The sequence below is a fragment of the Carassius gibelio genome, chromosome B25, assembly GCF_023724105.1.
Source record: "Carassius gibelio isolate Cgi1373 ecotype wild population from Czech Republic chromosome B25, carGib1.2-hapl.c, whole genome shotgun sequence".
NCBI classification, from domain to species: domain Eukaryota; kingdom Metazoa; phylum Chordata; class Actinopteri; order Cypriniformes; family Cyprinidae; genus Carassius; species Carassius gibelio.
This window is the reverse complement of record NC_068420.1, coordinates 20,988,540-21,015,925: the sequence shown is the minus strand read 5'-3', so window position 1 is coordinate 21,015,925 and position 27,386 is coordinate 20,988,540. Positions and strand designations below refer to the sequence as shown.

Genomic DNA, 27,386 nt, shown 5'->3' with positions numbered 1-27,386 from the left:
TCAGCTTTAATACATTTCTTTATTGTTATGTGGTTTTATTACATTATGTTGGCACAAATTAAATAAGGCACATTCACTGCAATGTTACACAAAAACGGTTATGGAAACATACAAAAATAATTGCTCTCTAGTTCTTCAGATTGCCACAAAGAACTGTTACATTCAAAGACACATCAAATCACAAACTAGCTCTGTTTTATTTCATGGTCAGTTTGTGTGAAGATAATATTTAATGACGTCCTGCCCAGCATTAATTCTGTCCCCACTAACACACTCCTGCAGCAGAAAATGCATTTACACCCGCCACTCAAAATGCAATCAATCAGGCTTCATGAGCTCAGCTCCTAAAACCAAACCAACAGAAAACCTGCGAGGGAATAAAGTGCATGATTTAAACAGAGCCGTGGTCCGTAATACTGCCCTCCGCTGACCCCCACACACATCAGATTTATTCCTAACTCTGTATGCTTACACAAATGCAACCTTTTCAGCATATGCGAAGACAATTGTCCAAAAAAAAATAAAAAAATAAAAAATAACTTGGAAATAGGAAAGACACTAAGAGGGTGAAAAGAAAAAGAAAACAAAAACTGCCATCTGACTTTAAGAACAGCATCTAATGTTGTGAAAAAAAAAGAAGGGTTTCCATTACTAGTTGCCTACACACAGAGATGTAACAACTTACGTTTTGGAAAAAATATGAGGAAAACTAATATCTTGCTACACAATTGTATCCTTAATTATCCCTTTTTATAATGTGACATTCTGAAAATTAGAAAGTGCTCAAAAAAAAAAAAAAAAAAAAACTTTCTGTAGTTTTTGTAAACGTCTCCCTTTAACCTACATGCTATAAATGAAGCAAGTTTCCGAAGTCTCTTCAGACAGCTCAAATATCGACTGCCGTTTCACCCACCAGTGCTGACACATGCTAACTTTTTCTATTTTGTGATTTAAGAGCATCATTTTTAAGTGGAATATTAAAAGCAACTTCCTCTTTCTGATTTCCACATTCAGACCCTTAAAACCTCTAAAACTGCATAAACCACAAGCATGAGAAAATGTTGAAAAACCTTGAAAAACAATGACAGTTCTTGCATATTCAAGTCAATAAAGTTTAGATCGTTCAACACTGAAATACAATAAAGACCAGGATGAGGTGGCGGAGCTGATTTAGTAATGATGGATTTATATTTAGTCTATTAAACCGGTTGACCACCATCACAACACAACATTGTCCATTTCTGTGGCAGCGGTCTCCCCATCGTCTTCCTCCTCCCCGTTGGGCTCCTGCAGCGAGCGCTGGGTCAGGTCCTGGCTGATGGTGTGGCAGCGGGTCATGCTCCTGCTTTGGGCGCGAGGCGACTGAGGCCCGCTGCTGTCCACCGTCTCTCCTCTCACCAGTCTGCGTCTGTCACTCTGACCCTCCTCTGTCTGAGATCAACACGCCAATCAGCGCTCAGGTGAGCAGGAGTTTTACAGAAGACTAAACTAAACTAAAAACAAAACCCTGCTATTGAAAGACCAAATCATTTTCACATTTTATTATCCAAATATTTACTATGGTTGGAAATGATTATTGTGGCTTGAGAATTAAGTCATGTTTAGGGCTGGTCCGAATACCATTTTTTGAGCTTCAAAGCTTCAGCTGTCTAACCATGCTGAGAATGGGTTTTAATCGTGCAGCACCTTACCAGGCTCACATGGAAATACTGTGGAAACTGTAACCATACCTGACAGTCGTTAGAACCGTTCGGCCCGATAGTAAAACAACAGCTATATTCAAGTGCAAATGAAGACCATTTTACAGGGGATGACAGGTGTAAAAAATTAAATAAAAAATATTAAACATGTTATTTGACTGCCTTTATTTTCGAATGCCAACCCACTCAACGAATATTCAAATAATCAAATATTCTGGTCCAGCCCTAGTTACGTTTTATTAAGTTAAGTTTTAAGTTAAGTTAGGGTAAGATATGTTAAGTTAATTTAAGGTACATTAGGTTGAGGTAAGGTTAGGTTAGATTGAGGTACACTAGGTTAAGGAAAGGAAAGGAAGGCTAGGTTAGGTAAGGTCAAATAGGTTAAGTTAAGATACGTTTGATTAAGTAAAGTTAGGTTAAGTTAAGTTAAGTTAGGTTAGGTTCAGGTAAGGTAAGATAGGTTAAGTAAAGATACGTTCGATTAAGTTAAGTTAGGTTCAGGTAAGATAAGATAGGTAAGGTGAGATGAGGTAGGTTAAGTAAAGATAAGTTAAGGTGAGGTAGGCTAGGTAGGTTAAGGTATGTTAGGGTAAGGTAAAATAGGTTAGGTGAGGTACGTAAGATTAAGGTAAGGTAAGGTAGGTTAGGTTCAGGTAAATTAAAATTAAGTTAAGATGCATTAGATTAGGGTAAAGTAAGGTAAAGTAGGTTCGGTTCAGGTAAGTTAAGTTAAGATGCATTAGATTAGGGTAAAGTAGGTTAGGTTCAGGTAAATTAAGTTAAGATGCATTAGATTAGGGTAAAGTAAGGTAAAGTAGGTTAGGTTCAGGTAAGTTAAGTTAGGATGCATTAGATTAGGGTAAGGTAAGGTAAAGTAGGTTAGGTTCAGGTAAGTTAAGTTAAGATGCATTAGATTAGGGTAAAGTAGGTTAGGTTCAGGTAAGTTAAGTTAAGATGCATTAGATTAGGGTAAAGTAAGGTAAAGTAGGTTAGGTTCAAGTAAGTTAATTTAAGATGCATTAGATTAGGGTAAAGTAGGTTAGGTTCAGGTAAGTTAAGTTAAGATGCATTAGATTAGGGTAAAGTAAGGTAAAGTAGGTTAGGTTCAGGTAAGTTAAATTAGGATGCATTAGATTAGGGTAAGGTAAGGTAAAGTAGGTTAGGTTCAGGTAAGTTAAGTTAAGATGCATTAGATTAGGGTAAAGTAAGGTAAAGTAGGTTAGGTTCAGGTAAGTTAAGTTAAGTTAAGTTAAGATGCATTAGATTAGGGTAAAGTAAGGTAAAGTAGGTTAGGTTCAGGTAAGTTAAGTTAAGATGCATTAGATTAGGGTAAGGTAAGGTAAAGTAGGTTAGGTTCAGGTAAATTAAGTTTAGTTAAGATGCATTAGATTAGGGTAAAGTAAGGTAAAGTAGGTTAGGTTCAGGTAAGTTAAGTTAAGATGCATTAGATTAGGGTAAAGTAAGGTAAAGTAGGTTAGGTTCAGGTAAGTTAAGTTAAGTTAAGTTAAGTTAAGATGCATTAGATTAGGGTAAAGTAAGGTAAAGTAGGTTAGGTTCAGGTAAGTTAAGTTAAGATGCATTAGATTAGGGTAAAGTAAGGTAAAGTAGGTTAGGTTCAGGTAAGTTAAATTAAGATGCATTAGATTAGGGTAAAGTAAGGTAACTAGGTTAGGTTCAGGCAAGTTAAGTTAAGATGCATTAGATTAGGGTAAAGTAAGGTAAAGTAGGTTAGGTTCAGGTAAGTTAAGTTAAGATGCATTAGATTAGGGTAAAGTAAGGTAACTAGGTTAGGTTCAGGTAAATGAAGTTAAGATACATTAGATTAGGGTAAAGTAAGGTAAGGTAAAGTAAGGTAAGGTAAATTTAGTTCAGTTAGTACACAAGTAAATAAATAAATAAATAAAGTAAACAGATAAATATATAAGAATTATCTGGAGAATGGTACCTGGTCTAATACTCCTATCGTGGTCACTGCTCTGTCAGTCCTCTTCAGACTCCTGTTAAGAGCAAAAGCTTCTCATAAACATTTTGAAATGATATTGAGGAAACTTAAACTTAATCAGAAAATGAATGATCACAATTATTGTTATATATAATTTAACTTGTATTAAGGAATTATGCATCAAATTACAATACAGTAATTTATGATAATATTTCACAATATTACAGTTTTCACTGTGTTTTTGATCAAATAAATGTAGCCTCAAAAGAAGAAGAAAAAAAACATTACAAAATCTTTCAGACCAAACTTTTGAAATGAAGAGAAGATATTTTTTTCTCTATGTTATGTTAATAAAGTCATTAATTGACAGTAAATGTACCTGTGTTTTGTGTGGTCTGTGTCTTTTCTGCCACTGCTGGGACTCTCATGCGGTTTTACTCTTTGAACTATTGATTATGTTGTTGGAGAAATAACAGAGCTCAGTTTAATTATGCAACATAAATTCATAATGCAATGCATATCATATACTATGTTCATCATAGCCTGCTAGATCCTTGAGATGAAATAAAACTACAAATATCAAATATCGGATTCTTACCCACAATGCCATCTGTTCCTCTGGAGTGTGGTTTAACTGGATGAATGTCCGGAGCATCAGCAAAGACTTTCTGCAGGAGTCTCTGAATTTCTGTATTCTGAGGAAACATAAAAATACAGACAAATCTTTTATTTTTTCTCTCAAAATGTAGCACATATTTTAACACTATTGTAGTGTTAAACTGATCAAAATACAGGTTAAACTATTTATTTCTTCTTGAAGTTTTGTGAATATGTTTCATTTAGGGTAATGCATGTCACTGTAAAGTTTCAAAGGCTGTACAGGGCTTGCCATGACTTTTGTGTTGGGGTCAAACTGACCCTCCAGTGGTTTCCCTGCAATATGTCGAAAATCAACACTTTGAAAAACACTAGAGTCAAAAAAAAAAAAAAAAAAAAAAAAAAAAAAATACATGAGACATTTAAAATATTTAACTCAATCTAGTTGAGGTTCACAGTATATATATATATATATATATATATTAGGGGTGTAACGATACGTGTTATTCGTATTGAACCATTCGGTACGAGGCTTTCGGTTCGGTACGCGGTACGCATTATGTACCGAACGGTTCGTTGGACTAATTCATTATATTTGGAAAATAAATTAAAAATTGTGAAAAATATAATGATATGCATTCAACAAGGTAGCCCAATAACCCAAACGACGTAACAGGCAACGCCCCTGACACCCCCGAAGAAGAAAAAAAACACCAACATATATGTTTATGTCAGGCTACTCAGTCAGGCACCTGCTCACTCAGTACGCGCTGAAGGCTCGTTGAAAAATGGCCAATGCGTTTAACAGACCAGAAATAGAATATCCTCCAGTAACCAACAGGTCTGGTGTTTGGGTGTACTTTACCAATCGATCGGGGCATCAAAACAAGCACGGGAATCAAAATGGACTAGTACTGTACTGTGTCTGAATTTCCTGAGCAGTACGATACAATTAACAGGCCTGCACGTTATTAGATAGAAGAACTGTTATAAATAGAACGTATGCACGGGCAGTTTTGAAAACACCACCTACTTTGCTCTTGGCATGGTGCAGCGCAAATCGGGTTGTATCTGAAGGGCAACACTGAGCCCACGGTCCAGCGCCGCGCATACCGCATCCTGTGTGAAAGACCCTTTAGCCATTTTGCAACGAGCCTTCAGCGCGTACTGAGTGAGCGAGCGCATTACTCTGTAGTGTAAAACGCAGGTTTTAAGAACATGCTTAATATTATTAGCCTTGTTACAATATTCCTTCATGAGCCCATTTCAGCCAGACCGTAATTCCTGCTTTGTTCCAAAAAACATAAGCCCTATAGTGAACCGATTGAGTAAAAACACACTCAATATAAAGAGTTAGAGTTCCATATAAAAATACATACGAAATATGTCAAAATATCCACCTTGGAAATTATGCTTCGAAAAAACTGTCAGTTATTTCTTAAGTGAAAGTAAACAGTTGAGGAAAAAAATGGGTTATGTATTATATTGGATGCGTTCATCTTCTCTTAAAGTGACCGCGACTAATTTAGCTGCTGGCTGCTGTAATGTTAATCCAAGAAAATGAAAATGAAAATCACTCACTGCTCTTGACTACTTTGTAGTTTTAACAGTCAAACCAACAATTATTTAGACACCAGATATATTTTTTGATATATATATAGCAAAACTGTAATAATGTGAGAAATGTTGAAGGTGTCTGAATAAATGTAGGTTTGATTGTATATTTCATTTTTACATTGAAGACTATCCAGTGCTATTTTACATTAATTATTTAGTTTCTGTACCTTGACACCTACAAACTTGAAAAAACCTTAAACATTGTGTAAATAGCATAAATAAATAAAAATAAACGAACATACAATTTCAAACAGGGCCCACTGGTAAAACCTTCACCGGGTCCCCGCTTGTGCAATGTGGAAGTAGTTTACAGCTTTTTCAAGCACTTTGTGATGCATTTTGGAAACAGGAGATGTACATTTCTAATGCACCACCTAGCTTGATAAACCCCTTCTCAAAGACTTACTGTTTGTCAATTTTATTTGGGTAACACACATATTCTGAATGCTTTCGGCAGAATTTGAATGAGCCATTTTAATCTAGATTAATTTCAAGATCACAGTGAGATTAATCTAGATTAAAAAAATAATAATCTATGCCCACCTCTAATATATATAAAATATTGTTTTCGGTTGCTCGTTTTTTGGGAAACACAAATACTACTTATGCACTTAATTTAAATTTTCTAAATTATTCATTAGAAAAGTTTGTATTCAGCATTTACTGATAAGCAAGAGTCCAGCTACAGGATTGTTATCATAAATAAATGTGTATAAGGTTTGCAGCTGCGCGCACACACACACACACACACACACACACACACACACACCTGCCCGGCGGTCTCGTGTGCACAGTCGAGGGCGGTCCGCTGTCTCTTGTTGCGCATGTGCACTAAAGCCCCTCTGTGCAGCAGGAGCTCCACCAGCTGGACGTGTCCCCCTCTCACCGCCTCATGCAGACCGCTGTTACCCTGATTATTAGCCAGATTCACCAGCGCACCGCTCTGATCCACATCACGAACGATGCAATATGGATGGAAATAACAAAAATACAAATTACATTTCTGTACATTAGAAATATATATGTCAAATATATATATAATGTAATATAACACCTCAAGCAAAATGGTGGCTATGTCCAGATTTCCCTTCAGACAGGCAAGAATCAGCGGAGTGTTTCCATACTGGTCTTTCTTGTTCAGTTTGGCATTACACTCCAGCAGAGCAGACACCACCTGTAACACACACACACCCTGTTTTTTCACCCTGATATTTAACTGTTGACTTTATGCAGTGTTGACTATACTAACAGCATAAGAGAGCTATCAATTTTAACAAGTATAATATTTTCAAAAACAACAACTTATTTAAGTTAACTTTAAAACCATCTTCACCTCAACACATTATAATAAAGGTCTTATTTACCTGTGACCTTCAGCAAGTAGGAAATATACAGAAATTGAATAAAGATATCATATCGTATTTTAGCTGCTATTACTTTAAAAGCTGCTGATGAACATGACACAAATCATGTTTTCTCCCAACCTTTAACATATAATTGTGCTTTAATGTGAAATGATATAGAGCATTTGTGCATGTAACCGAAGAGCACGTGCTACGAGCACAGCTGACAAGACTGATATATGGCCTGACAACATCTCATCTGATTTGATGCGGTCATAAAGACGCTCTGTTACTAAATAAATTCAATTCTTGTCAAGAAAGAAAGAGACAGAAGCAGCCGCTGTGAGTGGGTTGGCCAGCCCTAGCTCCGCCCCTGTGTTAACTGCGCTAAATATTTCTTACGCCGTAAATCACACTCGTTTTGACAGCACTATATAGATGGATGGATGAATAGATGGAGAAACAGGGTTTGTACAGATTCCAGGACTTCAAGGACTATTTTTTGTTTTGTTTTTTGTTTTAAATCGGAGATCTCACTTCTCAAACAATATTTCTATCTTTCAAATTCTAATAAACAAACTAATAAAACTAAACTGTACAAACAAAGTGCAGCAAAAGAAAAGCATGTAACGACTGTGGCCACTATAACATTTAAAAGGATCCTACGACAAAGTTATCGTTTTTCTTATTGAACCTGATTTTATTTCATGAAAAACATGATTGACCTGAAGAATGAAAGCTGTATAATACACTTGAAAAATTATGAAAAAGTCAAATTCAAGTACTTCAAAAACCTTGTACCAACCCTGGATAAAGTCTTAGTCTTATTGACCCCAAACTTTTAACTGAAGTGCACTTACACAAATTAATCTGCACGATGAGCGATTAGATATTAGCAAGCTAGTGATGTTGTCATGAGAGCTGGTCTGTGATTGGTCAGGACTTGCGCACCTGTATCTGGCTGTTCTGGCAGGCCAGGTGGAGCGGGGTGGCGCTCTGATTGTTGCGAGCGTTGATGTTGGCCCCGTGGCGGGTGAAGAGAGACACCAGAGCTGTGTGTCCGTGCAGCGCCGCCACATGGAGCGGAGTGAAGCCGTCAGCACTGCTGTTCACACCCACACCGTCCGGCTGCAGGCGGGCCGCTTTCTGAACACACACACACACACACACACACACACGCACACGCACACACACACACACACACACACACACACACAACTACAACAAGATGCTTCTAACATTCATATGAACCTACTTTTGTAGATTATATTAGAAACCGACTGCCTGTGCCCCCAGGGCTGTCAGAATGGCTGAAAACTAAATTACAATTTTGTGTTTAAATGTTATCAATATTCAAATTCTATACAAATTTGAAAGGCATAATTTAATTGGGGGGTGGGGTTGTCTTTTGGCTTCCCTCCTAAGGCCACAAGAGGGCGCATCGAGCAACATATTACTAATGCACATACAATAACACAACTAGCTTTAAAAAAGTGCATAAAGTTTAAATAATGTTTATAAACCATATATAATTACTTCAGTTGCTTAAACAATTAGAAACTAAACAGCATCATGTATGCATGCATAGTTTAATACAAAGGTCCAAAAATCATTTTCATTTAAAAATGTGATTGTAGTTGGATGGGGTAAAAAAAAAAAAGTTGAACAGATTTTTTTTTTAGTTGAACTTGCATTAATTTTACATGGCTTTCTAGACATGCGTGCAATGCTGATAGAGGTCAGTCTAGAAAATATGCGTTCTGTGTGAACAACATCTCATAAACAGGATCTTCACCGCACTGATGTTCTCTTTTCCCCCAAAATGTTGAATAACGCAGCAGCGCCACACCTAGTGGCTTCAACTGGACAGGCTGACAAAAAGCATTAAAATGAATTGTCCCTTACATTGTCATCGCATCTTATGTGCCACTGATAAGGCAGCCTGACGCACACCTAAAACTCAAATGCAACGTTTCTGCATTTGAATGTATATTTTTATTCTAAATTTGACAAATATTCTATTTTTAATTCTATTTTTTATTTGATGGCCCTCCTGGGCGCTAAGCCAAAACATTCTTCTATTACATTAATTTTGTTGAGAACTTAATTTAGTGTGTATAATCCAGCTAGGATTTATCTGTTCTGCATTTTATTAATATCGTAATAATAAGTAATGTTTTAATGTCATGTAATTTTTTATAATGTAATAAAAAATAAATAAAAAAACCTGAAGGCTATAGTTTTGATTTATTATTTATTAATAAATCAAGTGTTAAATGAGTGTGTTGAGACCTTCTGTGCAGGTTCACAGCTGGGGCACTGACACAGAGGATGGCACAACACTGTCTTCACTGGCACTGAAGCTTCCTCGTCCTCTGGCTCCTCATCCAGCCAATCCAACAGATAACGCACCTACAGCACACACACACACACACACAGTCATTCTGTGTTCTTCTTCTTAAAGCAAGACAGAATCCTCTCTAAACAGGTTTATATGACCTGAAATGAGCTCACCATCTGCACATCTCCATCAGCCACAGCTCTCAACAACTTCTCCACCTGTTCACCAAACACAGCACAGAGAAAACATTACACCGCTGTAAAAATGACAATTTTCTCCAGGTACGTTAACTGTTACATGCTTATATGATGATAAAACGTCAATTTAACTTTCGTTTTCAGTCATTCTTGGTGCTGAATTTCCCTCCGAGCAAAGCTTGAGAGTTAAAGACATAAATATTAGCATTGCAACCTTTAGTACGAAAAGAAATTGTAATGACCACATATTTGTTTTTCTATTATTTTCGCTATTTATAATAAGACTTAAAACATAAAAATACGTGTTTGAGATGCCACTTTTGCAGTCATTTGTTGTGGTGCTTGATTTCTTATTTGATTTCATCTTGTGTTGTAACAGCAGAAGTGTGATGCTACAATCTGTCCTCCAGGTGGCGCTGTACCTCTTTGTGTCGTGTGCGCTCGGCGTCCGGTGGTGTGGCCTCCACACTGAGAGAAGACATACTGGACGCAGTCCAGGCCAGCACAAAATCATCCACCCTTCTCTGTTGCTCAAGATGTTTTGCAGCTCGTCGGAATGGCTTCAAAATCTGACTGCCAAGATATCTGAACTCACCTCGAATCCACTTTCCCTTTTACTGGAGTCATTGTGTCCGCGCTCCAACAACGACAGAATCTGTAGCACAGATAATACAACATCATTCACTAAATTACTTCCTGCTGACACTAAAACGAACCGTTTGCGTGTGCGAGATGCCGTTCAAGGCACGTGACTCTTACCTTGGAGTTGAGGGCACAGTGTAACGGCGTCTCCTTGGCTTTGTTGTGGATGAGGGTTGATGCCCCGTTCTCCAGGAGCACCTCCATGATGCCCTCGTAGCCCCAGCGAGCGGCGATGTGCAGCGGCGTGTCTCCCTTATCGTTCTGAACGTTCAGTCGACAGGAGTGCAGGTCGAAGTACAGCAGCGCCTTCACACACTGAGATCAACAACCAAATAACCACAGTCCATCACTATTTTTAAGACGCAAAATAACCCACTTGTAAGCTAAATGTTCACAAAATGTACTGATTTCTATTAAAGGAGTCATGAACTGAGAAACCAGAATTCCCTTGATCTTTTTTGACACCGTATGATTTTATAGTACACTGAACTCTCATATGAGTTTCAGAATGAAACACTTTGTTGTTCGAAAGAAAGAAAGGCTTACATCTTCGTGGCCGTACATGCAGGCCAGGTGTAGAGGGGTGTTTCCATTGTTATCCTGAGCATCTGTGTTTGCCTTGTAATGCAAGAGCAGCAGCTACAAGAGCAATCAAACACCAATTGAGGGACAATGTAATAAGATTACAGTTTTAATTATGCGATAAGAAATAGCGCAGACTGAGGTGAAGATCTGACCGTGACGCCCTGGAAGCCCTTCTGGCAGGAGAGGTGCAGCGGTGTGAGCGCGTGATAATCGGTGGCGTTCACCACAGCTCCCTTCGACACCAGCAAATCAATCAGCAGGGACTGACCTGATCACAGGCACAACACCAGAGCCACAACAGTTACTCATCGACTCCGTGTTATAGCTACAGAAACTACAGACAAGAATATAATGAAGTCAATGCGCACCACAAATAGCAGCAACATGTAGAGGAGTGTAGCCTCTGTCATCCCGAGAGAATGGAGTGACGATGGACGGGTCGTTTAACCTCCTAAACCAAGAAAGACAAGCAAAGCAAAACTTTAATAAACATTGCGGAAACTAGGCCTACGTTCAAACTGCACGCTTTCTAATGTATTCAGCCTGTGGTGGTTATCAGCCCAACACAACAATTTTATTACTGTATCAAAAAGGGCTGCACGATGTATCGTTCAAGCATCGATATCGCGATGTACGAATCCACGATAGTCACATCGCAGGATGTGCGATGTAGGCTATCGTAGTTTAACTGTTATTCATTAACTGTACGGGCGAGAGAAGAGAAGCGCGAGAGAGAGAGAGAGAGAGAGAGAGAGAGAGAGAGAGAGAGAGAGAATGCGCGCATATTAATCAATTGACACAATGGTGTCGATGTTTAAATCATTTAAAATGAGAATGTAAATCTGCTCACCCCATTTTTATTTGTAAGAAAAAATGTTATTCGATTTCGTATCGCAATATATATCGCAGAAAAATAAAATATCGCAATGTCATTTTTTCCCAATATCGTGCAGCCCTAGTATCAAACTAAATTGGACAGCAAAGTTGAAGAGATGTACAGCTGTGATAAAGCCTGTCCTTTACTACTATGTGATTGCATTTAAATTGATTATTTGATACAATGCACTACTGTGCATTTACATGTTTTGACATTTGAAAAATTTTTTTTTAGATAAATCTGTAAATAGACTAAAGCCTGTCCTTTACTACTATGTGATTGCATTTAAATTGATTATTTGATACAATGCACTACTGTGCATTTACATGTTTTGACATTTGAAAAATTTTTTTTTAGATAAATCTGTAAATAGACTTTTAACCTTTCCTCAAGACCTTAAACCTAACTATACCAATCAAACCTGACCCTAATCTTAACCGGATCCCTCCTCAATAGCAGTGAAAGTCTATTGCAATTTAACATGAACACAATGGGCACAATGTACCTAACAACTCATTATTTTATTAAGTACGTAGTATTCACCCAAGCTAGCTATTAGTCTCCTGATATGAAGTGGGACCCAGTTGAAAAGCGATAATGTTTATGATGTTTGTCAGCACTGACCCTGAGATGTGGCGGTCGCAGGCGTCACAGGAACAGAGTGGGTGACATAACTTCCTCCCGTCCTCCTCATTCTCACTCTCGCTTAGCAAACGCTTCACCTCGGCCTCATTTCCACTCACAATGTGCTGCCCATAGACACACACACATACTTCGTATCAATTGAATGATTTATATACTTAATATATATACAATCAGGAACCAATTTTGAGACAATTTAGTTTTTCTTAACTAGTATAAGCTCTTAGCTCAGATAAGGCAATGGTGTCTCAGTGAACAATTATGAGAAACAGCCTTTGGTTTCGCAGGAAAGCTTTTACTATTAGCACTAAATATAATATTCACAGGAAGTTGAAACTGGTTACACAAAGAGGCATTGCAGAAGTGCTCACCTCAAACAGCTGGTCTATAGGTGTGGCATTCTGGGACAGCAGGTCCACCTTGTGTCTGAAGGACAGTCGATCTCCTGACCCCTACGGACCAAAGCGCACATTCACAAACAACAGATATGCAGCACTGGGAGGCGTGTGTAGTACAGTATGTGTCAGTTTTGCCATTCATTTGAATAATAATCTAGTGAGATTTCTGAATGCACAAGCAGCCGGTGCTCCACGCAGAGATCTGATCTCACCATCATCCAATCTGTCTGTTGTTACATGAAGAAACTGATGAAACTAGGGTTGTGCCGATAGACGATAATATCGTGTATCGACGATCTCACGGGCTGATGATATGATGATTTGATAAATGACCATATCGCCCAACACTAGATGAAACTGAGACAAACTGAATCCATTATTACAATTAAATGGCAAAATTAATGTTTGGAAATGTAAACTGATATTTACTACTGACACACTACAGAAAAAAATATAAATAACTGGCTTAAAACCTCTTTTTGGGGTGAAAATACTAATGTATAATACTAGCTTTTTTCCTCTCTTTTTTGTTGTACAAATAAATGCATCTTTGCTGATTTTTTTCATGCAGAAAGCTGAGCTCATACGTCATTCCCTGTGAGCGCAAGCTAGATTCAAGCGATCATTACGTTTTGATTATGGATATTTTTCTTAAACACATCAGTTCACTACAGGAGGACCTTGTTCACCCCCCGGAGCAGTGGGAGGCACTTTTTATTATGGATGGATGCACTTTATTTCACTTCTTTGGACTGATGCACTGCAAGACCTGCTGAATGCCATTGAACAGCTTAAAAGATCAAAGACAAATTTTAATATAATTCTGACAGGATCCGTCATAGTCAGATATGACTAGGATGTCTTGAAGGTGAATGATTTATGGGCTAATTTTCATTCTTGGGTGAACTAACCCTTTAAGATCTCACCTGAAAATAAAATGCATAATAAAAAATAAATAAAAAATAATAATAAAAAAAAGGGAACAACAGAAAATTTATTCAAATTAATTGCCCTATTTTACAGACTCTTCATAAAGTATAACCTACTAACTAGCAATACACTGCTTAAAAATATATTTGTTCAGAATTGAGTTTTACTAGTTAAAAAGAACATGTATAAAATTTAACTGTTAAAAAAAAATGGTGTAAATGTTCAATGAAATCAATGCTTTATTTAAAAATAAATATATTTTAACATTAGACATTTTTTTTTAGTTTACTATCAAATCTAAATGACCATTTCAAGTCATATTCACAATCATTTTTTGTTGAGATGGTCCGAGTGTGTATTCTATGCAGTTTTGCGTTGTGATTACATAATGACGTCATTGTGCAATGACATCACAACGTTATTTAGCAACTTACAGCAACAAACTGTCCTGCCTTTAGCAACAGAAGTAGTTGGCAACACTGGGAGGAAACCCCCAGGGAGACCTCAGTGCTTCTTTTCCTTGACAGTAGCAGATTTATAAATGATCCTTCATTACGAATGTGGGAAGATGTTTGTCGCACATATCACACTGCTACATGTCTTGTAAAAACTCATAAAAATGTTAAAGAACAACTGACAAGTAACACTGTTTCAGTGCAGATATTCCTCTCAGTTTGAACTTTGAACCCTGGCTAACGAGCTTGTGGCTCATTATTAGAAAGCAATGTTCTGTAGTTTATTCAGTTCTCAGGTCCTTATAACGGCTTGCAGTTAAATTTAGGATTGATTTTAAAGTACTTTTACTCGTTTATAAATCACTCAATGGCCTAGAACCTAAATACATAGCAGATGTGTCTGTTCACTGAATATAAACCTAACAGAGCACCAGTGTTGGGAGTAACGCGTTACAAAAGTAATGCATTACAGTAATTTATGACTTTTTCTTGTAACGCAGTAGTGTAAGGCATTGCTAATTAATTTTCAGTAATATTTTACTCGGTACATTAAAAGCGTGCATTACAAAAAAAAAAAAAAAAAACCTTTGCGAGACCGCGAGATTTCATTAATCTCCCTCTTGTTGGTGTAACTTTGTTATTGCGTGACATAGTCCAGTGAAGGCGGGTTTTACAGGAGTGGCGCGAGGGATGATTTCTGCCCCTGCTGTGCTCGCGAGTCGCGCTTGCCAGTGGAAAAGCGGCTAATGAAGATGGCAGAAGACGACTGTACATTCACGAGGTGGTAAGCAGTTAGGCTATGTTTAGCCTATATGTTCAGTTCTGTGGACTAAAATGACTGAGGCTAAGTGGTTGGTCCACCAATTGCACTTTATACTAAGCACAGCCTAAGCTATGTTCATCATGTGCACTTTGTACATGACAGTTTTGTGTTGTGAACCTCTTGAATTCAAAGAGAATAAAGTAAAACAAATGTGCATCTTGTCATGGCATTAGAGTTTACTTATGTTGTGTCTAATATTAATAGACCCAAGCTATTCACGGATATTGCCAGATAATAATTTTACCTCTACCATACTTTTAACAGACTTTAATTATTTGTGATTTTGTCTGTCATCCTTTTTTTGTCTTGAGCCTTCACTTTGCCAATTATATTGCTATATAGTTAGTAGCCTGGATAGCCCACAGTCATTATGGAACATCAAATTGCCTTCTACTGGATGTACAATGCTCTGTATTACATTTTGTCATTTTAGAATTTTAAGTTCTACCTTGTAGTTATTTTCGTGAAAGTAACTCAAAAGTAATACAGGAGTAATGTAATGTATTACAATTCTGAGACAGTAATATTGTAAGGTAAAGTATTACATTTAAATAACAGTAATAAGTAATCTATAATGTATTACAGTTTGGAAGTAACTTGCACAACACTGCAGAGCACTCAGATCAAGTCAGTTAGAAATACCAAGGGTTCACACAAAACAAGGGGAGTCCTCCTTTAGTTACTATGCCTCCCGCAGCTGGAATCAGCTTCCAGAAGAGATCAGATGTGCTAAAACACTAGTCACATTTAAATCTAGACTTAAAACTCATCTGTTTAGCTGTGCATTTATTGAATGAGCACTGTGTGATGTCCAAACCGGTTTAAACCTTTTAAATCCATCTTAAATCATTTCTAAAGTTTATAAATTCCATGTTTTAATGCTAACACTTAACACTTTGAATTACGATTGTGTATGGAATGTGCTATATAAATAATCCTGTCTTTCCTACAGTAACCAGCAACAAGCTCCCTCCTCTGCTCATCGAAGACATCTTCTGCAGCACTAAACGGTCTCTCGCTGTCAGTGCTTGTAATGATTTCTGCGTCTTTCTCTGACCGTTTTAAATGCCTCCACACTGTTGAGTGTACTGTATTATAAAAAGTGTGTTATCTCTCACTCTTCGCTGGTAGCTATTTGATTGTCATGTCATTGTTCAGGACAACTTATTCAGTGTTTTTTTTTCTTCTTATATTTTTATATTCATATTCATGAATTTATTTAATACACAAGTTTCACAATTTGAGTTGAATTACTGAAATGAACTTTTCCACAACATTCTGATTCATTGAGAAGCGCCTGTAAGCTGTATTCTATATATAGTACCAGTCACATATTTGGACACATGAATGGGAAAGTGTCCAAACTTTTGACTGATACTGCACTATTATATACGCAAAGAATATGGGCCGATATATCGGTATCTGCCTTTTCTTTTACTCCCTAATATCGGTAATTATGCATCATTTATTGTTACTTTAATACTAAGCATATGTAACGTGCAACAAGGACACCTTAAAATAAAGTGTTTTCATTGATCCTTTAACCTCTTGTTGCTGTATTTTGAGGAGGATTCAGTCCAAACCGTGACGGTCTCAGCCATATCTCTTACCAGAGCGCTCGGGGTGAGGTTTCCCTGGCTGATGTACTCCACCGCAGCCTCAAACGAGGTGAGACAGTAACTCAGCTCATCCTTACTGGACTTACGGAAGCGGAAGTTCTTTATGTAGCTCAGATTGGCCATCCTGAAGAAAACATGAGGATATTAGCAGTCTGCATACAGCTCTAAACAGAGACTGTTAAAGATATTTCATTAATAAGTCACGGTGCTGCAGAAAACACAGCACTCGACTCACCAGTTAGGGATTTCTGTTTTGATTAGCAGATAGAGAATGACTAGCAGGAGATCGTCAGCACACATGGCCTCGATGCTCACCGCTGGAAGAGACACACAGACGGTGGTTTTGGTTTAATTAATGAAGCAACTAATTCTTTATTGTTTGAGCATCTAACAATTTTATTGCACAGTGAATGTTTAACCAATAAAACAAAAAGTGAAAACAAACAAGCAGATAAATCCTCTGCAAGTAGCCATTTTTAGCTTTATCTACATTGGGTGAATCTCTCGCAAACGATGTATTCATTCATTTATTTTCTGTAAAGAAGATGAGCCTTTTTCAGGAATAAAGAGATTGTTTACATTACTATCATGACAATTAGCCCTTAATAAAATGATTATTTTAAATTAAATTCTGCATAAATAAAATACAGTACAACCATTCTTCTTCACTTCATATTATTATTATTATTATTATTATTATTGTAGTGATAAGTAAAATTATTTATATTATGGTATTGATGATAATAATAATAATAAAAAAAAAAATAATAATTAAAATAAATAAATAAATAAATAAATAAATAAATAAATAAAATAAAAAATGTCTGGACATGTTACCAACATTTGTCAACAAGGCTAAACAAGGCATAATGTATGGCCTTAGTAAAATATTTCCTGAGGAAAACAAGCACTGAACAACATAAAAATGAAAGGTTTTTCTGTTTTCCTTCAGTGCCTTGTTTTGGCAAAATTGGGGAAATGACTAAACAAGCTGTTTGACAAACAGACATTAGGAGAGCATTCCTCTAGTTTACACATACTGCCCGTGTTGTTGTTCTGTCTTCTGAAAACTGAACACTGGGCTGAAACAGAGGCCTAACTCTTCCTAATCCAGTTACAGGAGCTGTGCAGAAGCAGTCCACTTAACATGAGGTGGTTTAGACAAACACAAACACACACACACACAGATAGAAAGGAAGGTTTGCGGTCACAGCACCTGTATCTCTGCGTCTGGTTGACTGCATGATGGTTAAAATAACCTTCCTTATGCAGAGCAGTTTCTGCTGGGGAGACGTACAGCTGTTCAGCTGACTCAACTCCCGCTTAGCACGAGGAATGTTTATACTATGAGAGAGAGAGAGGTCACAGATCATTTAGTGATATTCTGGACTCAGGTCCCTCACACGCTGTTAGTCTACAGCTCTCTAATAACTCAGAAATAACCCACCTGAATTCTGACTTCACACCAAGCTCCTTCTGCTGCAGATCCTGCAAGGAGCGCGTCGTTTTGTTGAACGCCGCATCCTGTCGAGACAAACAGTACATTAATAAAGGGAAGTATTGCATCACCGTGTGATCCCCGGCTTTTACAACAGCCATACAGGGAATTATGAGATTTCATTTAAATAAACAAACAAACAAACAAGTACCCGACTTGCTTCAAGACTCCCCACATAACTAAAGAGTAGATCATGGATGCCATGATGGATGTACATCTGAAAATGGAAGAAAGAAGTGATAAAAAACCAAATTGGGCAAAGTTATACATTTTAAAAGGTCATTTTTTAACTGACCTCCACTGCTTGTTTGAGTAGAGTCATCTGTATCTCCTGTCTGGCCAAAATCTTCTGAAATCGAGACGTTTTACATGATAAGCTTCAGTAAAGAATCAGTTTTTATTTAAGTATTGAAGTTCATAAAGCTGCGTACCAGTCGAGAGTCCCTCAACAGCAGCTGAAGACATTTTGTGTAAAGGGTATTTACAGAGTCCTGAAGGATTGGGGGAGAAAAATAAATCAATGATAAAATACAAAGTGATGTATGCAGTGTGATTTCCCCCCCCCCTGGTTATAACTGTTATTATAATTATACAATAAGCTGTATCTGGCTTTTAAATCAAATGCAAAGGCTCTGATCAACACTAACGTGGATAAAATAATAATGATGTAATGTGAAGAGTTTCCCTCACTATTTGATGTCGGAGGCCCTTCCTCTCTTGTTCTTTAAAGGAGTGGGAGAAGGCGGCCACAAGCTTGTCCAGTTTTTCAGCATGGCGGCCCAGAAACTCCCTCACATCCTCGATACTCTTCAGACAGTACGGAGCAGAAACACTACTCAACTCCTCTAAAAAAGGTGAAACAAATCATTAGTCAAGCAAACAATACATTTACATGATTCCACCTCTTCCTAACCAGGCATGTCACATCAATAAATCACTAGTCAATCAGTTTTTGATCAGTCTATTCGGTCACCAGGGCTGTGGTCGGCGTCGAAGGGCCGTGCGATGCACAGTATGCTGTAGGCCTGCTCTTTCTCATTGTAGAAGGTCTCCTCGAACAGGATGGGGACAGAGGTGGGATTGGGAAACCCTGCACCCAGCCGGACCTGGTTATTGTCTATAGACACTTCCTGGAAGATACGTCACAAAAAACAGCTGTTGGGTTACAGACGGCATCCGGACGATTCAGGGAGAACTTCTGTGAGCCTGAAGGTGGGATTTACACACCTTTCCATCCAGCGTCTGGTAACCCTGTTCGGCAGGCTGGAGCACGTACCCCTCGAACTGAGATGCTGGGAAAGAGCCCGCTGGTAAACTTCCACAACACGGCACCAGAATCTAAAACAAACATCACACAATGAATAACAAAACCAGCTAACGAAGTACGAGGATGCATTCTACACACAGCCGTTGTTCACTGAGAAGCTGTGCGAAACCACGATCATATTTTGCGCTGCTTTTCAGTGAACAACGGCTCTGTGTAGTTAATGCTGCTCCATGTGAAAGCGCGCAGGTGATGGAGATTTACCGCTGATTACACACCTGCTTTACTTACAAGATGTGCATTAAATAATGCATGTGATTTATCATGAAGCCCTAGTCAGAAAGCTCTCGGATTTCATCAAAGATATCTTCATTTGTGTTCTGAAGATGAACCGAGGTCTTATGGGACGCCAATGTTCAATAAATAGCAATATTTGTATATAAAACACAAATGGACATATGATTATGACGATATATATTCTACATATGTTTTTATGCAGCTCGTGGTATTGGTAACAACAAAGGATGTTTATGACGAATGCCTATTATAGAATCAAAATCCATTTAAATCACAATCAGAAGTTAATATAAACACTTGACGATGATTTAAAGTGGGGTTTGGGCAAAAACATTAATAATTACATACATTTGGAAATGTAGTTTGATGCTAGTTGTCCCTCATCTAATTATATTTTCAGATGTATTCTTGTGAACAATTAGGATAGTCTGTGTTTCTGATGAAGAACCAAAAGTTATTTATCTTAATTTAATGCTGCATATTGAGCAGTGAACAATGTAAAAGCCATATACGAGACATGGGCTACATAAGGTTAATATGCATTGCTGGTCGGCGCCACCTAGCATGAGAGCGTGAATTAGCAGAAATCAGTCAAACGTTTCTGTGTGCTGTATGGGCAAACAATGGTTATTCCTGCTTTGGCTTTGTTCAAATCTATTTTTATAGAGTCCTGAATTGAATCCTAAAACCTGGAAATGAGCAGCTTGGTATTTCCGGTTCCATTAACCCAACCTATTCTTATTTTTTATTTTTTTTTGGTTAAGAGTCTATAAGGATAAGGTCAACTGAACACAAGCTCAATGTGTTTTGTTCTAAAACATAAAATACACAACTTATACCACACTTTTGAGCTTTTACATTTCTCAAAAACAAAAAAATGTTGAGACGTAAATTTTTGTCATGGCATTTTTGTCACTAGTGTGCTTTTATAGTCATTGTGCTCATACTCACATGTCTGTATTCTAACTAATTTTCTAATTAGTAGATTTTGAATAAAGATTGAAAGAGTTGTCAGAAGCTTAGGTTGGCAATACAGAAGTTTGTTTATGGTTTAATTTGAGTTTTTAACTTCTGGCAATTATTTTTAGACTTCAAAACTCAAACTTCTGGGCAAAGAGCATTTTTGCTTCAAATCAAAAAAAAAAAATCCTATTGGCTTTTTGTCGAGGTAACCAGGATGTTGCCAATTCCAGGTTGGCACTCGAAAATATGCCATAACTGCTGCACTTCGTTAGTGTAGCAAAACAAAAAAAGTTACTTCAACTTGTAAACATAAAAATTAGGGCTGTGCAAAAAATCGAATGCGATTTTCATGCAAATGGGCAGGATTTGTTGTGAAAACCTGGCAACCCTGATCTGAACGCACGTGCTGGAGATATACTTCTAATTACAGAGGCATCTTTACTAATGAGATGTGCATGAAAATCACATTCAATTTTTTGCACAGCCCTAATAAAAATTTAATTTGCTAAAAAATTTACTTGCAGATTATTGATGCATAAAAGCAATATCACAAACAATTGTGCTGATATCCAGAACAACAGAACATGTTATATGGTGATATTTTAGGTCAAGTTTAAACACTGATTTAAAATGTAGTTAAATCCGAGAGTTTTAGAATAAACCCCAAGCATAATATTGTTATCATTACTTGGTTAACAGAACCTCTAACGTCTCCTAACATAAAACAATCAGTTCATACACACACAATCTCTTTCTGACCACATGTGAACAGACCACAGTCACATGAATGAATACATGACTAATTATGTTCCACAAATAAATCTGCTCATCGTTTCAGTCGCCAAACAAACAAACAGCATTCACTTTTGCTGTCTGAAAGCTGGAAATGTGAAGGAGTTGAAACAGTATTGCCGTTAAAAAGATATCAAACGTGGAAATGTGGAAGTGAGACTCACAATGCCATGGAGTTCTGCCACCCTGCTGCACAGATCCGGCCGGTGTTTTTCCAGGGCCTGGTAAAAAGGGTTCTTCAGGATATTCTCATCATACACAGCCATATGTGTCCCGCACTCCAGTGCCTTAGAGAGACGACAAAAAGAAATGCATCAAGAGAAAGAAAGACCTGAAAACATGGCGAAAAGGAATTTTAGACAAGTCAAAGGTTGTGGGGGATGAACTAAAGTGGATTAGCATTTCTAACCATTTTTGCCCAGCTTACGTTTTCTCTCCTGATTGTATTTTGAACTCTAAAAAGCGGTTTTATTTGTCCGTTACAATCTAAATTGAATTTAATCCAAATATTGAATGGCGTTTGTCAAAACAAGCGTGACTTTGACTTATGATCGTTAATACTTAAAGCATAGTGATTTGAACAGAGCCCTATCCATAAGTATTAATGCCAAGATGAATATTCAGAACAAAAAATGTGGTGCAATAAAGACATTAGAATAATAAGTTTTTTTTATCTTAATTTAAGTTTTATCAGAGGTGTTCTACTCTTTATGCAAGTAATAGAGTCCAGTTATGGGAAGACAAAAAATAGACTCTTACAATTGCGACTTTAAATCTCGCAATTCGGACTTTTTCAATTGCGAGATACAAACTCGTCAGAACTGTGATTTTATAACATGCAATTCTGAAAAAATAACAACAACAAAAAAACAAAAACAACTGCAAGATGTAAAGACGCAACTGCGGGTAATTTTTTTTTTTCTATTGCACTGGAAAGCAAACAGGCCAACCAGTAAGTTTACACTAAGTCACATGATCAGAGCTGCTAGGGTTACGTACACCTTCGTAATGACACCAGCATTGTGCCAGTCAGTTTTTGAGAGACAAGCAGCCCTTCTCACAGGTTATCGTGACACATTTCTCTACAAACAGAGAGATTAAACAAGGCTCCTTCCTCGCCCTCTCTTCTTTCACTCGCTGGCCCATCAGATGAATTTCAGCTGAACTCATTATGGCATCCTGAACATTGAATTAACTTCAAAACACGTACAGTAAACATGACCGTATCCATGAGGAGGCCGAGCACACCACAATAAACTTTATTCAGGCCGATGATGAGGAAGAAGACATTCACATTTAAAGCCACACGTTTCCACCACAGTTTGAAATTAGTCTTCATTTCGCTCACAGCTGCATTTCTGAGCTAGTCTTGGTTTAGCATCTCACTGCAGGAATTCCCCACGGTGTTGTGAGTGGGAAATAATACACAGTCTATTCTGCTCACTTCCTTAAAATGCAGCTTGCGCATTACGAACAAACAGACTGTAGACTTAATATCACAAAACACGTTGAGAATACGTCCAAGACATCAAAAAAAAAAAAAAAAAAAAAAAAAAAAAAAAAAAAAAAGCATTATTAACAGATGAAATTTAAGTTATAATCAAACAATAGGTAAAAACATAATAGCTGCCAAAGAGTCTGCCAAAGTCTTACTCACATATTTATGGTGGTTAAAGAGAGTTCGCGACACCAGGAATAATTTTATCTTTAAACCCTTCAAATGACGGATAAGGAAGAGGAGAGCCATGAAGCTGGAGAGGCTTAGGGTGTCCAGACGAAGATTAAAGAATCACATGGCCGCTCTGAGAGGTCAAGGCCAAAAGTCTGATAATATTCCACCCTCCACCCTCATTCTGGGAATCATGGGAAGATATCCCAGATGACTGTCTGCTGAAACCCTGAAGAATGTGAAATTTGCCATGTGATCTGCTCCTCCAGGCCATAACAAACTGGGTTGAGGGGGAACCACACTCCTTACAGGGAGTTCAGACACAAAATTGTTTTCCGCTCAACATTAAACTGGGCCATGGCTCCCAGGTATTCAATACACTGGCAACTAGACATGCTTTTTCATATAAAATGATTAATATATTAGCTTGACCCAACGCCAAGCCACAAATGATCCAAACCGAACCATTTATTTAATTTAAAATGACAAAACTGAAATCAGTAACTACCGTAACATTATATGACATGTGATTTTGCTGCTCTCAAAGGTCATTTGGCTGCACTGCAACAAACACAGATTGTTCAAATGGATTTATGTATTTGCATTTTTAAGTAAAACGCGGAAATTGTTGTCAAAATTCTGTCAATAATTGAATCAATCCTCTTGTCGTTTCAACGCTGTATGACTTTATTGCATCTGTGTAATGTAAAAGAAGCCTAATGTGAGAAAAGTCGCAGTGCTTTGTCCATAGAAGGCGACTGTAATCAAAATGTACAATGCATCGCAACATCTCCTTTGTGTTCTACAGAGTGTCATGCAAGTTTTGAATGACACACGGGGGGAATAAATGACAGACTTTTCATGTCTGGGTGAACTATCCCTTTAACATAGGCTGCCAAAATTGTGTAAACCTCAAATGGCATGCAGAGTCCCACAGGGCTCTATCTTAGGACCCATCTAGTTCCATGTCTACATGCACCTAAAACAAACAAAGTTTAGGCACATGACACTCCAATCAACCTTTATCTCAGTTCCCAAGTGACTACAGTCCCATAGACTCTACTGAACAAGTCCCTCTATGGAGCAGATCTTAAATAAATACAACCTAATGGACCTCATAGATCACATGTGTCAAACTTAGCTCTTGGAGGTCCACTGATCTGGAGTGTGTGGCTCCGACACACTTGCCTGGAAGTTTCTAGCACTCCAAAAGAAATTGATTAGCTGGTTCAGTAGCATTTGATTATGGTTGGAGCTGAAATTTTGCAGGACAGTGGGCCTCCAGGAGCGGAGTTTGATATCCCTGTTGTACACCATCAAGTCAAAAAAAAAAAGAAAAAAAAAAAAAAAAAAATCCAAACATGCTGAGAACAGACCAGTTAAGACTCATTAAAATATGTTCTCATATACAGATTTATATAACTATCCACATTAACACCCTGTATATTTCTTAGATAATTTTCACTCAAAACTTAAAATGTTTTATTATGATAAATAATGTTGTTTCACAGTAATAAAGCAAGCTGAAAATATCAGAAGCTGTTTCAGTTCATAACAATCAAGTGCAAATAAATACGACTAACGTAATATTACAACCTTATGTTCATATTGTTCAATCATAAATACTGTATTAATCATAAACACTAATATTAGTTAAAATCCATATTCTAGAAATTCTGATAATATTTTATACAACATAACACAATTAAATAAAACAATAACATCAGAAGATCGTCAAACAAGAGCATTTGTTTAGTACCTACGTTTACATATTTATGTATTTGACAGGTTCAGTCTGAAACCCTCATCTGAGGCTAACGCTGATTCATATCACATATAATTGGTCTTTTAACCCTAACGTTACGTGTGATAAAACATGCTATATTTCATGACAAACTATGGAAATAGCAACCGAAGCTAACTAGCCATATACGCAAATCCTATTAAAACAAAAACAGCATGGGATAAATGATTACACAAGAAAGATATGTGTTTATATGTGATTATTTGTGTATACATACACGTTTCGATGATGCGGAATATAAATATTTACGATATGAGTGCTAGCATTAGGACTCATTTTCTGTCAGTGCCCGAGACCTGCTATTGCTAACAGCTGTGAAACAAGAAAACAGGCACACTGAAGATTTAACCATATAACGCCGTCATGAAAAAGAGAGGAGATTAAGCTTACCTCATTTAATTGTGTACAGGGTGGTAAAGTGGTAAACAGAGCATTTACTGGAGTTTGTCAGCGATCCCAGGAACATTTCAGACAACTTATCGTCAGCAGCACAAACTGATGATTACGCTGAAATGAGATCAGCCAATCAGGGATGATCTTGGTGACGCGTTAACCAATCACAAAGCGTCTTTCAGTTTGCAAGCGTGATACAGGAAAGCGTTTTGTTTAGGTTGTGACAAATCTTTTAAAAATTATTTCAACTAGTGAACGGACGCACATACCTAAAACGACTGAATTGTGATGATAAAAACTACAAATACATCAATACATAAAATCGCTGGGGAACAGTACTTGAATGGCTTGGCATGAACGCACACACACAGCAGCTCACTCTAGTGGCAAACCTTAAAACCTGCGCATATTATTAAAAATATTATCATTTATTTAAGAACTACTCAAATAAATCCCTTTTCTTTGTAATCATGACGAAAATGCATAATTTCTATTATGGAGTAAAAACAAACGTAACTGTCTTTATTTAATATATATTTTTCTTTATTATTTTATATTTTATTATTTATATATATATATATATATATATATATATATATATATATATATATATATATATATATATATATATATATATATATATATATATATATATATATATATATATATATATATGTTCTTTCATTACATTGTTTATTTATTGCATTATAACTTTATATGCATACACAAAGACACACTCAAAATACAACTGAATTGACTTGCTCTTAAGTAACATACTTTCTGTTTCAGATTTAATTGAACCCAAAGGAAAAGAGGCAGTGGTCTGATGCAAACCAGATTTAGAAAACCTGAACCGCTGGAGCACGTCTTAATGCCATCAGACTTTTGAAAGTGATGTTAAAGATTGTAATGCGTTTGTCCTGTTTGCCCCACTTTGTTTACCTGTCAAATAAAATAAATTGAATCAGCTGCTGGGAAAAGTGTCAACATTGCTCAGAAATTTTAAATCTTGTTTCCATATTACCTTAGTACATCATATAACATTATTTTATACTGACAAATCAGTTTCAGTTTTTTGTTTCAACAACAATGATTAAGAACCTACAACACATTAAGATTGATTAAATGATATTACCAATGGACGATTTTTGTTGTTGTTGTTGTTAATTCCAATATTGATTCTGTAGGGAAATGTAAAGTTAAAACCCAAGGACCAGATATGATGAATGAAGACCAGAATTGATTCTTTCAGTTTCAGTATGGTTTGTTACTCACACACTATGAAGTCATCATCTTAGAGAATAGAAGTGCAGCATAAAGCAGGACTCTTTAACATCTTATAAGCACATATATGTTTACACATTCCACTCTTGCCATAACTTGATTAATAGTCAAACAAGAAATAATGTAATAATGGCAACTCGGCATCCACTCCTTCAGTCCCCCGTTTTAGACCAATGTGGGGTCCGATACCCCACGTCTGGTCTAATAAATGAGGTCAGGTGTAATAATGCAGGCTGTTGGTCAACTTAAGCAGGTGCATATACTCAACATCTCTGGTATACTGTCTGACATTTCTAGTAATAAACATTATTTTGTACAAAATACTTCCTATATACATTAATCTACTTACTTAATCCCACTATTTCTGCACTTGCACTAGTCTTTCTTCACATCTTCATGCAGTGAATCATTCTGTGTGTCCTTCTACCTGAAAAAGTGTCCTTCATCCATGCTTTCATCGACATACCATACGTCTCTTTCTTCTTCCAGCTATTTCACACTTACCCTCTAAAACAAAACATTTATCCAAAGGCCTTGAGACTAAATTTGCATATTCATTAACCAGATTCAACAAATCATTAAAGAAAACCTCATGCACAGTAACTAATTCATTTTCATGACCCTTTAGAAATAAATTTGCCTTATTTGTTTTCTTTTTACATGTCTTATACAACTATGATGAATTTTGGTTAATTTGGTAAAATAAACTCATTA

At 37.0% G+C, this 27,386-nt stretch overlaps 1 protein-coding gene and 1 long non-coding RNA gene across 7 annotated transcripts; one reads left to right on the top strand and one right to left on the bottom strand.

Annotated features, from left to right (window-relative positions):
* Nucleotides 1-25,537, bottom strand: ankrd27 (ankyrin repeat domain 27 (VPS9 domain)). The gene is made up of 29 exons (XM_052598018.1): nt 25,386-25,537; nt 21,687-21,809; nt 19,434-19,544; nt 19,180-19,336; nt 18,897-19,051; nt 18,638-18,697; nt 18,502-18,555; nt 18,358-18,423; nt 18,156-18,232; nt 17,925-18,052; nt 16,944-17,025; nt 16,700-16,832; nt 12,855-12,935; nt 12,466-12,590; nt 11,333-11,415; nt 11,117-11,232; nt 10,926-11,018; nt 10,497-10,694; nt 10,312-10,392; nt 10,160-10,261; nt 9,714-9,758; nt 9,492-9,611; nt 8,151-8,345; nt 6,911-7,030; nt 6,626-6,799; nt 4,241-4,337; nt 4,022-4,088; nt 3,646-3,697; nt 1-1,431 (listed from the first exon to the last, which is right to left on the bottom strand). The coding sequence occupies exons 2-29, from the start codon at nt 21,786-21,788 to the stop codon at nt 1,219-1,221; spliced, it is 3,087 nt and encodes a 1,028-aa protein (XP_052453978.1). The 5' UTR covers nt 21,789-21,809; nt 25,386-25,537; the 3' UTR covers nt 1-1,218.
* Nucleotides 2,273-3,630, top strand: LOC128014442 (uncharacterized). 6 transcript variants are annotated; one of them, XR_008183549.1, is made up of 5 exons: nt 2,273-2,408; nt 2,689-2,749; nt 2,935-3,059; nt 3,125-3,359; nt 3,419-3,630. It is a non-coding gene; the product is annotated as an uncharacterized LOC128014442 (long non-coding RNA). The 6 variants fall into 6 exon arrangements; XR_008183547.1 differs by having other exon boundaries at nt 2,689-2,809; XR_008183550.1 differs by lacking the exons at nt 2,273-2,408; nt 2,689-2,749 and adding an exon at nt 2,475-2,529.
* Nucleotides 25,538-27,386: the final 1,849 nt, after the last annotated feature.

Bases quoted from the DNA above. Each gene is read 5' to 3' on its own strand.
- ankrd27 (XM_052598018.1), bottom strand. From the start codon at position 21,788: ATGGCTGTGTATGATGAGAATATCCTGAAGAACCCTTTTTACCAGGCC. The intron at 10,695-10,925 runs GTAAGCCTTTCT...TGTTGATCTCAG, and splicing joins GCATGTACGGCCACGAAGAT to TGTGTGAAGGCGCTGCTGTA. The intron at 6,800-6,910 runs GTGTTATATTAC...GATGTGGATCAG, and splicing joins TAGCCACCATTTTGCTTGAG to AGCGGTGCGCTGGTGAATCT.